Source organism: Salvia miltiorrhiza, chromosome 3 (genome assembly GCF_028751815.1).
Source record: "Salvia miltiorrhiza cultivar Shanhuang (shh) chromosome 3, IMPLAD_Smil_shh, whole genome shotgun sequence".
NCBI classification, from domain to species: Eukaryota; Viridiplantae; Streptophyta; class Magnoliopsida; order Lamiales; family Lamiaceae; genus Salvia; species Salvia miltiorrhiza.
The window spans coordinates 44833765-44850806 of record NC_080389.1 but is presented as its reverse complement, the minus strand read 5'-3'; the positions used below and the strand labels follow the sequence as shown (position 1 = coordinate 44850806).

Here is a 17042-nt window from a genome sequence, read left to right as displayed (position 1 = left end):
AGTCCCATATTATGTGATACCACGAAGATAAGACAAGAAATTTTTAAAAATAAATTGGTGGTGGTTAATGGCATCTGTCACATGTTGGTTGATTCATTGCATATTATTCAATTGGCATCTTCAACTAGGCGAAGGAAAGAACTTAAATCAGCATTAATCCCCACCTAATATATACTTGTTCCTTTTAGGCGGAATCACACCAACTTTAGCTATTCCTCAATTTTTTTTTCATTTATATATTTCCTTAAATTCAAGGCCCATCATTTTGGAATTTATTTATTCGTACCCAAAGGATACTATAACCAGATATATATAATTAAAATTGATTGGGTTGCAAAGTGAACTCAAGTCCGTCACGTCAAATTATAAAATTAAATATTATTTGTTTATTATTCTCGGAAATGGGTTTCATGTTGTAGGGTTCGATGAAGAAGACAGGTTGGTCTGAGAGAAATTTGAAGGCTTAGGATAATGTTAAAACATGTCAAAGATTCTTTATGTCAACCAATTAATCCACGCTACCTCAAAATCGACTCTATTTTTCTTTTTATTTATATATTTATGTTTGTTGTAATATATAATATACATTGAATATGTACTAATCGAAGATCAATTTGTCACACATTATTTTTGATAATCTATCTTTAACGCCGCTAATATTTGATTCATTTTAACTTTTTCTTTCTTGACAATATATATTATCTTTTATTCTAATACCTCATGATTATGATTGAGAATATTAAACTACAAATTACATAAATTTTGAGCTTGATGTATTTATTTTTTTCTCAATAAATTTAAATAAATAGAATAGAATAGATTGAGCTTTGAGTTTATATAATTTATATATCTGATAATTTCAATAATATTATTTGAATTATTAATATAAAATAAATTATAAAAACAGAAAAGATAAAATATCATTGTTGATTAAATATCAACGGTACTAATCATGAAATGCGCTGATGAATAAATGAGATCAATCCTTTATATTAATAATTTTACAAATTATAAATTTAATAATATCCATCACTAATGTAAAGGTGAGGAACTGAAGTTCGATATCTTCTCCCCTTACCCGAACTCGAAAAAATACAAACACATTAAGAATAAGATTACTCAATTTCTACATTTCAAGAAATTAACAACATATTTGTGTGGTCTTGTGTCCTGCGCCGCTAAGTCCAAATTCGAATTATCGAGACACACTAGTATTTACGGGCGACTCAAACATCGGGCCAAAATATTACTATAATAATCTACAAAATACATGAAAATATAGTTTCAACGATTATTTCTTTTCATCAATTTTAAAAAAATAGTTTTTTTCCTTCTACTTCTGCCTATTTTTTCGCAGGCATGCAAATTTGGTTGGTTTTCCCTCCACTCCACTTTTTTTTTGTTTTTTTTTTGTTCAATTTAATTAATAATAAAATATTTAATATATATATCAAGAAAATCATGATAAAATTTTTAATATGGTACTTGGCTTATGGCACCAAAAGCGAATGAAGCGAGACATAAATTCTATTCAGGAGATACTAGCGGTCCCAAGGATCATTCCAGTTCGAGTTCGAGCTACAAAGATGATACCCAGAACTTGAGAGGGGCAGACAAGAGTGATAAGGGTACTAAGCTACTGGATATTAATCATTGTGATGATATGGGGAAGGGAGTGGGGAGAATGGAGATATGTCCGGGCAATCAATGAACATGGATGAATCCAGAGAGCAGGAGGGGGTGGCTTTGATTGGGGAGGGAGAGGGGGATGGAAGAGGGTCCGAGCATTTGATGAACATGGATGAATCTGGAGAGCAGGAGGGGGATGGAGGAGGGGAAAAAGTAGTTGGGGTGACGGGACTGGAGAAGAAAGTAACGGGGAATAGGAAGGAGACGTCTTGGAAGCGACGAGCCAGGAGTTTTCGGGAGAGTGCTGCTGGAAGAGGCGGTAGAGGTGGTAGGGGAGGAAAAGGGTGGAACGGGGAGCGAGGGGGCATTGCTCCAGTTGGGTTTGAAAGGGGAAGGAGAAAGGGTAAGGCGAGCCGTGGAAATGAGAGTGAGCAGGATGAGGGCAGAATGAGTGGCTCGAAAAAACGAATGGGGAGTTACGGGCTTGAGGTGGACTCAGAAACTCCCCCATGCAAGATTCCATGTCAAACCACAGATGATGACTTGGCAACAACGGTGGTGGCCCAATGAATTGTGTAGTTTGGAATGCTCGGGGTTTGGGTACGCCTCGAGCATTCCATAATCTCCGCCAGTTGGTTTCTGGCGTGAAGCCGACCCTTTTATTTATTTCATAAACAAAAGTATCTGCTAGAAAGTGTGACAGGTGGAAGTCTCTGCTGGGGTATGAAGGCCATTTTGTTGTGGAACCGGTTGGAAAGAGTGGTGGATTGATGTTGTTTTGGCGCAATCCACTGGTGGTGGAAGTGAAGATTACTCAGTGGGGCATATTGATTTCATCATTGATATGAATGGTAACAAATGACGTTTTACGGGCTTTTATGGTAATCTTGACTCTACAAAACGACAGCATTCCCGGGAGCTCCTTAAGAGATTGGGGAAGAATTCTAGAGATTGCCCGTGGATTGTGGGGGAGGGGGGATTTTAATGAGATTCTACGACAACATGAAAAGAGCGGTGGTCAGAGGAAGTCGTGGACTCAAATGGTGGGATTGAGGCAAGCTCTGGATGTTAGTGGGCTCAAGGATTTAAGACAAAATGCTGAATTCACATGGTATAACAACCGACGAGGTGAGGAGGTTATCTATGAACTGATTGACCGCTTCGTTATTAATGAACAAGGAGCAGAGGTTTTTGGTGATCGCATGGCGCCTGTTCTGGATTCGTTTGGGTCAGATCACCGTGTTGTTCAGCTCTCTATAGAGGAAAAAAGAAGGGTAGACGAGGCGGGGGGTACAAGAGATTTTATTTTGAGTAGAAGTGGATGTTAGAGGATTCTTTTGTTGCGGACGTGCTTACGAATTGGCAGCTGAGCCGGGGGTTGCCAATTCACGAGAGGCTTAATCATTGTAAAGGGTTCTTGAGGAAATGGGAGAGATCAGAGTATAGTAACCCTACGAAGTAGTTGGAAGAGCTACATGAGAAAAGAGTTAAACTTCTTAACAAGATTGGAGAGAGAGGGTCGGATAAACAGCTACTGGATCTTAATAAAACCATCGAGAGAATGACGGACGCTGAGGAAATTAATTGGAAGCAGAGATCTAGAGCAAATTGGCTAAGTTTTGGGGATCGAAATACAAGGTATTTTCATACCTTTGCTTCCGATAGAAAGAGGAAAAATAATATTGAGGAGTTGGTGGATCCTTTTGGTGAAGTTCAAACTAATGATGCGGATATTACTTTTGTCATTCAAGAGTACTTTCGAGAGCTTTTTACTTCGGCTAACCCGGGGCAGCACATTTTTAATGAGGTTATCTAGTTTCTTACTAAAAGGTTTGATGATGAGGAAGACATGATTCTTACTGAGCCGTTCACTGAGGAAGAGGTTAGACGTGTTGTTTTCCAGATGAACGCACATAAGGCGCCAGGCCTTGATGGCTTCCCTCCGGTGTTTTTCCAGAAGTACTGGGGCGAGATTGGGCCAACTGTGACTAAAGATGTTCTGGGCATTTTGAATGGAGGGAATAATATTAGGGATTGGAACAAAACTCTCATCGTTCTCATCCCTAAGGTGAAGTGTCTGTTGAGAGTTGGTGAATTCAGGCCTATTAGCTTATGTAATACAATCTATAAGATTGTTACTAAAGGCATAGCTAACCGTTTGAGGAAGGTGTTGGGAAGTGTTATTGATGAGACGCAAAGTGCTTTTGTCCCGGGATGTTTGATTTCTGATAATATCATGGTTGGCTATGAGTGTATGCATTGGCTACGACATCAAAAGAATGGGCAGAAGGGTTTCACGGCGGCCAAACTCGACATGAGTAAAGCTTATGACCGTGTGGAGTGGGGATTTTTGGAGGAGGTGATGACGGCGATGGGGTTTCCGCCACACTTAAAGGGAGTTATCATGGACTGTATTACTACGGTGGAGTTTGCGTTTGTGGTGAATAGTAGGGTTTATAGGTCGGTTTCTCCATCCAATGGTATCCGACAAGGGTGCCCCCTCTCACCTTTTTTATTTGTTATATGAAAGCCTTTACTACATAATTTTGTGCAGAGAAGACTCTTTGATGGTATTCGAGTTGCTCGAACCAGCCCGATGGTATGACACATTTTTTCGCTGATGATAGCCTACTGTTTTTCAAAGCTAATGAGAGTGGAGCGGAGGTGGTTAAAAAAGCTATCGATATTTACTCTAGAGCTTCAAGCAAGATGGTTAACATTGAGAAATCTGCTGTCACATTCAGCCCATGCACGTAGCAGAGAGATTTGGAGATGGTGGTGGCGGTTCTTAGGGTCAAGGAGACTCAGGGGCAGCCACTGAAGTTGATCCCTCCACTTCATCTCAAGGAACTTCTTCATCCAAGAAGAAATCCCGGGCACCTCACATCCCCCCAGCACTGCCCGTGGAATATATTAAGATCAAACGCAAGTTGTATCTGAAGTATGACTCTGATGAAGAGACAGATGGCAGGATCACACACTGGAAATGAAAAGAACCTCGAAAAGTTATCTTCGAGCTTCCTGAAGACACTGAAGATCCAATCCAAGTATTGCTAGATGTCATCTCAGATCAAGAACTGGAGATCGAGCAACTCAAGCATGAGAAATAATGCCAAGAAATCTAAGGTGCCAAATTCTTGAGAAAAATGCTTGAAGTCGAGTCCACCCTGACTGCTGACATGATTGACCACGATGTTCGCCTTGGTGTTCTCAATCACAAACTTCTCCAACTCCGTCAAAAACACTTCTCACATGTTAGAGAACTTATTCCCATCACAGTCATTATTCCCACACTTCAAAAGGACCTCAAGGCACTTCAAATTGAGGTGCTGGAAGCTGAACTTCAGTCAAAATAACAGCTTCTTGATACTCAACATCGTCTCGATAGTCTTCGCATCGAATTCTTGAAGGAATTCATGACTGCAACCGACGCCAAACTTCTAGTTGCAGAAGAGTTGCGACATGTCCATGTCAGAATTGTGCAACTGGAATGTGAACTCTGGGCAGTCTGTGAATCATCCAATTATGCTCTCATTCAGAAGATGATTACTGACATCCAGGACCTCCAAGCCAAAGTTGGCTCTCTCCCTGGTGATGATGCCAAAAAGGGGAAAGAGTATTCGGATCCTATTTTTCCTGAACTCCCCGCAGAACTTGCAAAAGCTCTTGCTCTACCTCTCTCCTTACCTGCTCTTGCTCCTATTCCATATGCCTCTGCTTTCTCCATATCAAGTAAATACAGCAGAAAAAGGCCTAGAGAAGAAGATGCATCAAGAGTTCCTGAGCCTAAAGCCAAGAAAGCTTTGAATCTTGCTGGCAATGCTCCTCCTCCGCCTCTCATTTTCAATCTGCAAGAACAACAGAGAATAAGGCCCTATAATCAAGAAAGCCTCCTGGTATCCCATCTGGACAGATATGAAAGAATAGATAAATGGGTACCTGCAGATATGAATGATTGGTGGGAAAAGTTAAAGGAAATTTATACCAAGTGGGTAGTCTTTGCTAATCTGAAACAGACCCCTGATTTCCGAAGACAAGCCTGGAGATACTTCCTAACTAATTGGGTTGAAATATCAATGATCGAAAGGCTTTTTGCTGCTCAGAAGAACGCAAGGATTCAAATGATTCCCTATCCACTGAAGAGATTTGTGTGCCCTCCAAGAGTCAGAAATGGTGTTAACCGAGACATCCTTAAGAGGGAAGTCAATGCTGTGTGAAGGATATGGAATGTGACCAAGGACAGTAACTCAAAAGCCTTTCATGACATGTGGAAAACTGTCTTTGAGTTGTGATGTCGCTAGTGATGATGAAGTCATGGCTGAAGCTGTTGCTTTTATGGATAAATTTGATCGTTTATTTCAGCCTAAGTCTTAGGCATTTCTATTTTGTTTAGTCAGTATGTGTTGGACATAATTTTGTTGGGCTTGGGTCTTTGCTGACTTTGGGCCCTTGCATGGGCTTTAGGGTTTAGATTTTGTGTATATATTTGGTTTTTGTCGTCACTTTCAGCAGCTAATTTGGGGAATGAAAATTCAGAAATTGAGTGGCCTCTCAATTCGCCAGCAATTCTAAGCTTTCGCTACGTCAGTTGGTATCTAGAGACCAGTACAATTCTTAGCGATGCCACCCCGTCGTCAACCACAGAACCAGGCAGATGCTCGTCGTGACGCCGACATCGCCCTGTTGAATCGACAGGTTGAAGCCCTTACGGCGGGTTTTGAAGACCTACGGGTTGCTGTTTCCAACGCATGGCCTGGCCCGCAGCACCATGCCGCACCAGAGCATGCTCGTCGCGCCGGTGGCCACCATCGGCATCGACCTCACCCACCAGTTGAGGAACCTGACCTCGATTCGGACACTATGTCTGCTACCCTCTCCGACGTCAATCCTTTCGCTCCTGAGCACGCTTTTCATGGGAACGACAGTAGGCGGTGGGAATCGGGATTCAAGCTCGATCTCCCGGAGTTTACAGGTAGCCTCGACCCATCAGAATTTTTGGACTAGATCAACGCCGTGGATGAGTTATTGGTGTTCAAGGCTGTCCCCGATCATCGTCGTGTGGCACTTGTGGCAACCCGATTTCGTGGGCGCGCGTCGTCCTGGTGGCATCAGTTGAAGGTCACCCGTCAACGGCAGGGTAAACCTCGTATCACGTCTTGGTCGAAATTCCGCAAACATCTTGAGCGTGAATTTCTTCCTTTTAATTATGAGAATACGTTATATCAACGCCTACACACTCTTCGTCAGAATTCTCGTTCGGCTGATGCTTATACCGAAGAATTCTATCAGCTATTGTCTCGTTTAGATATTCGTGATTCTCCTGCTCAGTTGGTGTCTCGATATATTAGTGGGTTGAAGTTATCATATCAGGATACTTTGAATCTCTTTGCTCCCGTTTCTGTCGCAGACGCACACCAGCGCGTTGTTCTCTTAGAAACTCAAGCAAGTCGACGTCCTGCTAATGTCTCTACTTCCTCGCAGTAGCGTGCCCCTGCTCCCTCGGCGAGCTCCGCCACATCCACGACACCACGTCCGCCGGCTGTTGTCGGTCCCACTTCTGATCGTTGCTTTACTTATGGTGAAATTGGACATCGACGCGCTGCCTATCCTCGTAACCGCAGCCAACACGCACTCCTTACGGAAGACGTGCAGGACGATTATGATGGCCCACCGCATTTTGATGTGGAGCATGTGGTACCATTGGTCGAAGAACACGTCACTGGTGATAGTGGCCCCCTACTCATGCTTCGTCGTTCTTATCTCGCTCCTCGAGCCGTCGATCTGGACCCGCAACGCTCACACATATTTGCTTCTACTTGCACAATCAATGGTAAAGTTTGTCGTTTTATCATTGACTCTGGCTCTTGTGAAAATGTGGTGGCAGAAACTGCCGTGGCTAAGCTTAATTTGCCTACTGAACCACATCCTTCTCCTTATACTCTTGCTTGGATTCAACGTGGGAATTTCTGTTACCGTGGACCGTCGTGCTTTAATTCCATTCTCTGTGGGTTCTCGTTACAAAGACTTCGTATGGTGTGACATTGTTCCCATGGATGCGTGTCACTTGTTGTTAGGCCGACCATGGCAATTTGATCGATCGGTGTTCCACGATGGTCGTCTTAACACGTATACTTTTATATTTGATGGTGTCAAGATAGTGCTTCATTCTTCGTTGCCGAGTTCTCCATCACCAGGCTCTTCAGTGTTCCTCATTTCTCGCGCGGACTTATGGCGCGAGCTCTCTGCAGCACCTTATGCTCTCTTTCTCGGGGGGATTGAACGTCCCAATCAAGCCACATCGTCCTCTCCTGAGCTTGCTAGTCTCTTGCAAGAATTTTCTGATGTCTTTTCGGACGAGTTGCCTTCTGGTTTGCCCCCACTCCGTGACATCCAACATCACATTGACTTAATCCGAGGAGCTTCTCTACCGAATCGCCCTCATTATCGCATGAGTCCTACGGAACATGCCGAGCTCCGCCGCCAAGTAGAGGAACTTCTTCAGCGAGGTAGTGTTCGCGAAAGTTTATGCCCTTGCACTGTCCCGGCATTGCTCATTCCAAAAAAAGATTCTACATGGCGCATGTGTGTCGATAGTCGCACGATAAACAAAATTACGGTTCGTTATTGTTTTCTGATTCCATGCCTAGATGATTTGCTTGACCAACTTAGTGGTGCAGCCATTTTTAGCAAGTTGGATCTCCGTAGTGGCTACCACCAGATACGTATCCAGCCTGGTGACGAATGGAAAACAGCGTTTAAAACTCGGGAAGGCCTTTTTGAGTGGCTCGTCATGCCGTTCGGCTTATCTAACGCGCTGAGCACCTTTATGCGGATAATGAACCAGGCACTCCGTTCCCTTATTGGTGTGTGTGTCGTCGTTTATTTCGATGACATTCTTATCTATAGCCGCTCGTGGGAGGCTCACTACGATCACCTCCGAGCAGTGTTGCTTATTTTGCGCTCTGAGAAGTTTTATGCTTCACCTCAAAAGTGTATTTTCTGCGTCGACGTTGTGCTATTTCTTGGTTATGTGATTTCTTCTCAAGGAATTCGGGTCGGTGATTCTAAGGTCGCTGCCATTCGCGATTGGCTGTCCCCTTCAACTATCACAGAGGCTCGAAGTTTTCATGGCTTAGCCTCTTTTTATCGACGTTTCATTGCTCACTTTAGCTCTATTATGGCTCCAATTACCGATTGCATAGGCCAAAAACCTTTTGTTTGGACGTCGGGGGCGGAAGCTGCCTTTAACGTTATCAAGCATCGCTTGACCGAAGCCCCGGTTCTCCTTCTGCCAGATTTTGATCAGCCATTTGAGCTATCTTGCGATGCTTCCAAAGCGGGAATTGGGGCTGTTCTTAGCCAAGCCGCACGTCCTGTGGCTTTCTTTAGTGAAAAGTTATCTGGAGCCCGCTCTCGCTACAGCACATACGATGTGGAATTTTATGATGTGGTTCAGGCTGTCCGACATTGGAGGCATTATTTGTTCCCACGTGAATTTGTCCTCTTTTCTGATCACGAGGCGTTGCGTCATCTCGCCACTCAAGATAATTTATCTGCTCGCCATGCATCATGGGTTGCATTTCTACAAGAATTTACCTTTGTACTCAAGCATCGATCTGGAGCGTCTAATCGAGTAGCGGATGCACTCAGTCGTTGTTCTCTCGTCCTCACAGATTTGCGTGTTATGGTGCCTGGTGTTGAACTGTTGCCAGAATTATATCCCACCGATAGCTTCTTTGGACCTATACTTCTTCGTGTCCATGCTGGAGATGCAACATATTTCATTGTTGTTGATGGATTCTTGTTCAAAGGGACTCGGTTGTGTATTCCCGATGGCAGCCTTCGCTTCAAACTAGTGGCAGATTTACACAATGCAGGTCATGTTGGCCGTGATCGCTCTATTGAGCTTGTGCAACGCTCTTATTTTTAGCCTTCTCTTCGCCGTGATGTCACTCGTTTTGTCGAGCGTTGTCGAGTTTGTCAAGTCTCTAAAGGGACAGCTTCTAACGCCGGCCTTTATAGGCCTTTACCTGTTCCGTCTGCGCCTTGGCTAGCCATTAGCATGGACTTTGTGTTAGGCCTCCCACGAACTCAACGTGGCCACGACTCGATATTTGTGGTGGTGGACCGTTTTTCCAAAATGGCACATTTTATTCCGTGTCGCAAATCCTCTGATGCTCTTCATGTCGCTCAATTATTTTTTCGCGAGATTTATCGCTTACATGGATTCCCATCGTCTATTATTTCCGATTGCGACACTCGTTTCCTGAGTTTCTTTTGGCGTAGTCTTTGGCGCATGGCTCACACACGTTTGGATTTCAGTAGCGCTTATCATCCCCAAACTGATGGACAGACAGAGGTTGTCAACCGCTCCTTAGGCAATCTATTGCGTTGCCTTGTTGGTGAACATGTGCGCTTGTGGGATTCTCAGCTTCCTCAGGCTGAATTCGCTCATAACTCTGCTGTCAATCGTAGTACCGGCTTCTCTCCTTTTCAAGTTGTCTATGCTGTTCTTCTTCGAGGTCCAACGGATTTACTCTCTCTCCCTTCTCCTGTCCGAGCCGAAGGTCGCGCGGTGGATCTTATTCAGAATCTGCATCGTACACATGAAGCTACCCGTGCACAGTTAGTTGCTGCTAATGCTAAATACAAGAGTGCTGCTGATCGTCGTCGACGCCATGTTGACTTTGAGGTGGGTGATTTTGTTTGGGCAGTGCTCACCAAAGATCGTTATCCTGCACATGAATATAACAAGTTGGCGGCTCGTAAAATTGGCCCCGTGGAAATTGTTGAAAAGTTGAACCCAAATGCTTATCGCTTGAAGCTTCCCCCTCATCTCCGCACTTCTGATGTGTTTAATGTCAAACACCTCGTGCCTTTTCACGGTGATAACTCGGCTGATTCTGATGGTGGTTCCTCGTCGAGGTCGACTCGCTTTTTGGTGGGGGAGAATGATGTCGCTAGTGATGATGAAGTCATGGCTGAAGCTGTTGATTTTATGGATAAATTTGATCGTTTATTTCAGCCTAAGTCTTAGGCATTTCTATTTTGTTTAGTCAGTATGTGTTGGACATAATTTTGTTGTGCTTGGGTCTTTGCTGACTTTGGGCCCTTGCATGGGCTTTAGGGTTTAGATTTTGTGTATATATTTGGTTTTTGTCGTCACTTTCAGCAGCTAATTTGGGGAATGAAAATTCAGAAATTGAGTGGCCTCTCAATTCGCCAGCAATTCTAAGCTTTCGCTACGTCAAGTTGTATGATCAGAAGCTTTAGCTTGTTGAGTTTGTTTTATCTTGTTTTACTTTGTACCTTAATTGATTTCTCATCAGTTGTTCTTAAATGAAATGAAACTTCTTTTGATCTCAACCTGAAGACAGTATCTTCTTGTCCAGGCTCTGCTTACTTATTTCAGTTTTGTCCTCGCTTTGTTTTTCTTTGTTCTGTTTTTCCTCTGTGTGCAAGTTTATAGGTTATCTTGTTAAGGGGGAATAGTATTCACCCTGTTTAGTAACTTGCCTTTTGGTTTCAGTCGTTGTTTGTCTTAGAACTGTTGTATGGTTTTGGCATCATCAAAAAAGGGAAAATTGTTGGGAACTTAATGAAATATCCTAGCCCTAGTTTTGATGATACCAAAATCCTTAAGGTTTCTTTGTAGTAGACTAGAACCTTTCGAACTCAAGTGTTGGAGTTCATCTTCTAGTTGTTTAGTGTTTTGAAGACTGAAGACCGGAGGAATGAAGAATGAAAAACGAAGGACTGAAGACTGAAGAACTCGACTGATGTTCGCGATTAAAGGCAAAAGTCAAATACTGATATTTGACTAGAACGAGTTTCTCAACTGAAGAATCAGTTATGAATGATTCATCTAATGCTGGCTACGTGGAATCAACGGACTGATACTAAAGTCAAGTATCAGTTGACATTCTTCCTCGGACTGAACCTCCAACGTTAAAAGGAAGCCACGCAATCAAAGTACAACCGCATTAAATGCAGCGATACAGAGGATCGTCCTTTCTCTGCAGAGCATTTCTTTTTGGTGATTACCTTTTCAGAGGCACCTTACCTCTTGTACCTGAGTAGCCATTTCTCATCAAATAAGGAACCTCGAATATTGAAGCCTCAGCAAAATTCGAATTACTCTCCAACGGATGAATTCTTGAAGACCATCTCCGCCAACGGATCTATTCAAGACCTCTCCTATAAATAGAGCTCGAGGATCACTTCAATCTTCACTGATTCAAATACACAAGCTGAAACGCTGCCGAAATTACAACTCAACTAATCAAAGCCTTTCAAAGTTTGAATCGAAGAAGAGAATCACAAAGCCAAAATTAGTCAATTGCCGATTACATATATTCTCTTAGAACCTTAGGCAAATATTGTTTATCCAAAGCCTAAGTTACTGATTACAGAGAGCATGTTCTCCGTGATCTAGTTGGTAGTTTTCGAACTTCCTTTCAACTGAGCGAAAAGAGTGTTTGAAGTTGTGTGGAGTTCAGACCAGTGTTCTGACTCCAAAGAGATCTTAGTGCCCAGTGCGCGCTAAGTGTGTTTAAGAAATCCAACCCAGTGTGTTGGTGCTGAAACGTGTGTTTTTAGTTCAAGGTTTGTTGTACACCCGTAAGCATGAGCCCAGAGTGTTTGTCAGTGTGATCTACTGACCGTGGATGTAGGAATTGGATTCCGAACTACGTAAAAATTCCTTTGTCGTTTATCGCTTTCAGTTTTACTTTCTTATCTGTGCACAAACGTTCTTAACTGAAACTAACTAATCGCAAAGTGAAACATTAACCTGACAACGTGTTTCCATTTCAAAAGACAAAGTTTTCCGTTGCGTGTGTTATTAGTCTAACTGATAATTCTTCGGATAGTCAGTAAGATTCATAACACTTCTCTGTTCAATCCAAGACTGAAGCTCTACGAGTGTATCAGTTAAAGTCTTGACTTTAACTGATATCTTTACTGAAGTGTTTTTCAGTATCAGTCTTCAACCTTTCATTAACTGGTTCATCTGTCATACTTTTCAGTATCAGTTAACTGTTAAAGGTTGCATTGTGTTTGATTTAAAAAAAAAACTGCCTATAGTTGTATTCCCCCCATACACCTATTCTAGACCTTCTGGGACCCAACAATTATATAATTTATTTATTCATGTAAGTCTTATATTTAAAAGTTCGATTTTAAAGTCATTTTTTTTAAATGGGGGCACTACTAGACTAATATAAGTTCGATTGATAAATATTGATTTCAAAAGTTTCATAAACAGAAAATTTAATATTTTCAAATACAAATTAAAAGGAAAATAAAATAATTTTGGGCTGCGACAATTAATCTATTAGCTTTAGCTTTGCATTGATCCACTGGATATCCATAATTCAGCGAGTCTTCAGGATATCTGGAGTTTTAAATATTATACACCATCACCAGCCTCCACCTCAAGCACGTGCCTATCTATTTACCCTACCCACCGTTGATTGCTTCTGGGTGAGTATATGATGCTTGAATAAATTCCATGATCCTTCCAACATGATACGCTCTATATTTGACGCGAAATCTAGATGGAGAGCAAAACTATTATAGACCACAAATTCCACCTCCGAGTGCCCACTGATTTGTAGAATTCTTGGAAACTTTTCACATAAAATCTCTCATGGGTACTGTCTGTTCGCAAAGATCTTTCTAATCAACATTTTTGCCGCCCTCCGATGCTCATATTCAATCTCTGCAGAAGTTAGTAATATATATCACCGATTTTGAATTTGCTTCCGAGGAGAGTTTCAAGTTTGCAACTCTTGTAGAGGCTAAAATCTGCAATTGAAGATGGCATCGGCACGTCTAGATCTATTGGGCACTAGCAACCTGTCAACACAAGAATACATAAGAACCCTAGGTTGAGCATTGGGAGGAGGTGTTGACCGTAGAGCCTCCGACGCTAAAGTCGGTAATGGAATAGCAAAACAAAATGACAAACATAATGAAATAAGAGAGAAAGACAGGTTGGAATGAGTGACTATTCCAAGGTGTCAACGGCGTCGGAGGGTGGAAACGGTGACAGCGGGTTGTGATAGTAGAAGGTTAAAGGCGGAGATAGACCAAGTTGGCTATTTCCATCTCGTAGGAGTAATGAGCACGTTGACAGAAGTAAGGAGAATTCAAGAGATAGGGAGCCAGTCAGATTTTCGTGTCCTCTTTTTGACCTAGTCGGGCTGTTTATATAGTGGACATCCAGCCGCTAGGGTTTCTACAGTCTGACCTCATCCAAACCATTTTCTCCCAAGCTGTTGTGATTTGGACGGGATCATAATGATTCATCCTCTGACTATTTCAGCTTGGGGGAAGGAGCCTCTTAGGGTTGGCGGCTAGGCCTTTGTGACTTCGTCAACGCGCGCCTTCCAACATGCTTTACATATCAAAACAAATCTTTATACCTTAAATCTTGTAAGCATATTCGTACCTTAAATCTTTATTTTCATATTCGTAACAACATTACTTATAATTCGTGACTACATTAAAAACTTCTCAGGTTACAACATTACTTCCAGTTCGAGTATAAATTAAATTCGCAAAGTATTAAATATAATTCGTAGCAAAAATACTTCCAATTCGTGCATAGAATGAAAAATTTCCATGAATTATAATAAAATTAACAACTTCACACCTCTGAAATTCGTAACAATATTATAATTCGTGACTACATTAAAAATTTCCCAAGTTATAGCATCACTTACAGTTCGAGCATAAATTAAAATTCGCAAAGTATTAAATATAATTCGTAGCAAAAGTACTTTCAATTCGTGCATAAAATGAAAATTTTCTATGTTACGTGAATTAGAAAATCGAGATTCATTCAGTAGAGTGGTTGTGTCCAATTAATTCCTTATTTATTTCACTCCAAAGTAATCATTTTTTATAAGGAATATAAATCCTTCAATATTCACGAGCGTCAGAATCAGAAGAAAAAATATTGTTAGACAGAAGGTCAACTTTCAGATTTCACCTTTATATATATATATATATATATATAGGGATGAGATCAAGTGAGAATTACATCTTTTTATGAGAATGGGGAACCAATCACAACCCTTTATTTGGACATGAACAACGATTGTTCAACATTAAGTCATGAACATCGCTGTTCATGCGTCACATGAACAACGGTGTTCATGACTTACTATCATGAACATCGTTGTTCATGTGCTTATGTTCATGTATTTTATGTATTTGTTCATGGTTCTCCATGAACATCGTTGTTCATACGTTTTTGTTCATGTATTTTATGTATTTGTTCATTGATTTGCACATGAACATCGTTGTTCATCAGTTCACACATGATCCTCTCCCTATATATATATATGGTTAGGTTATAGTGATATTATTATTTTTTGTGAGAAGTAGGAAGAATGAATAAGTCAATATAAAATGTTGAATAACGATATTAAAAAAATTAGTAAAATTTTTGCTTTCTCTATAATTCGAACCCAAGTAAAAAACTTTTCCTTCCACGTAAATATCAACCATAGGAATCATTTCACACACACAAACACACACACACACACACACACACACACACATATATATATATATATATATATATAGGGTTGGTATCAAGTGAGAATCTTGGATTTTGTGACACTTAAGAACAATTATAAACCATTGATTATTGTTAATCTAATGGTTCTCATAAATAGATGGAAATTAACAATTATACTTTCATACCAAAATAAAACTTCCGATTTATACTAATAAGGGTTACTAGGTAATTACAATTGTGAATGAAAAAAGGAGAGATCTTAAAGATTTAATCATACCCCAATTTTACATGCATTGACCAGGGGAAAATAATTGCTGGGTAATTATTGGGTCTTTTCACCACCCTTTCACCTTCCTCCTTTCGTCCGCCATTTTTGAGTGTCAAGAAATTTGTTCAAGCTCCGGTGAGTCGTCCTCAGAGTATCGGTCTCCATCTAAATCGGTTAAACCTCGGTGATTGAACAAGGTTTGAGAAAGTTCTCCGTCGTTGTTTTGTCTGTGGTTTTTTTTTCCCCAAAAAATCTATGTTTGGTTGAACAAATTTCTTGAACAAGACTTTCAAATCTGGTGATATGGAGGCTTGATTCTTCCTCTGCGTCAGTTTTTTCATGGGATTGTTTTTTTTTTTGGATTATTTATGGAGATTTCTTTAACACAACAATATGCACACTTGCACGCACTAATCCCATGGAATAGAAAATTCAAACGAACACGAGGAATGAACAATAGTGTTGACATGAGCAAAAAATTATTCATGAAACACAATATTATGCATGCCTACACACAATAATCTCATGACAGACAATATTCACATGAATAATGCGCATTAACAACAGAGGTCACATGAACAAAAATTAAAAGCACATGAAAGGCAATATTCACACGAACAAGTTGCATGAAATACATTATTCACACGAATATCTGACATGAACAACAGGGTTCACATGAACAAATATTATAATACACACACAATAATTACACGAAAGACAATATTCAAAAGAACAAGTGGCATGAACAACACTATTTACATGAACAATTAGAACAATACAATTCAAGCATAGACACATTAACATCGAAATTTTGACGAATAAAATATAAAATCACAAAGATATGACCTTCTCCAAAATCGTGAGTTAGTGGAGTAATGAAAGATATGTTTGTTTGACCAAAATCTAAAATACCATAATTAAGGGATATTATTTGCATGGAACAAGGAAACTAACAGCTGGGGTGAATTGATGAAATACATAACTACCCTTTAACTCAATCTTTATAGGCTGAATTTATAAAGCTTCTCTAGCCGTTAGATTCACAGATTGGATGGCTAGGATTAGTTCTTAGGTGTCACAAAAATATGTCATTCTCACATGATCCTCTTTCATGTATTTTGTGTTTTTGTTCATGTATTTTATGTATTTGTTCATTGATTTGCACATGAACATCGTTGTTCATCAGTTCACACATGATCCTCTCCCTATATATATATATATGGTTAGGTTATAGTGATATTATTATTTTTTGCGAGAAGTAGGAAGAATGAATAAGTCAATATATAATGTTGAATAACGATATTAAAAAAATTAGTAAAATTTTTGCTTTCTCTATAATTCGAACCCAAGTAAAAAACTTTCCCTTCCACGTAAATATCAACCATAGGAATCATTTCACACACACAAACACACACACACACACACATATATATATATATATATATTTATATATATATATATATATATATATATATATGAGATATTTTCCGTAAAATATATGAACTTTCAATAAGTTCTGGTTTTTTTCAGTGACCTTTTAATTTTGAAAACAAATGCACAATCTTTTGATTTTTTTTTCTGATTTTCTCACGGGTTTCAAACCCCGCTGATAGA

The 17042-nt window shown here is 40.4% G+C and overlaps 1 protein-coding gene across 1 annotated transcript; it reads left to right on the top strand.

The window, feature by feature from the left end:
• The first annotated feature begins 1492 nt into the window (after positions 1-1492).
• Positions 1493-2199, top strand: LOC131018861 (uncharacterized). The gene is made up of 2 exons (XM_057947559.1): positions 1493-1628; positions 1673-2199. The coding sequence occupies exons 1-2, from the start codon at positions 1493-1495 to the stop codon at positions 2197-2199; spliced, it is 663 nt and encodes a 220-aa protein (XP_057803542.1).
• The last annotated feature ends 14843 nt before the right edge of the window (positions 2200-17042 follow it).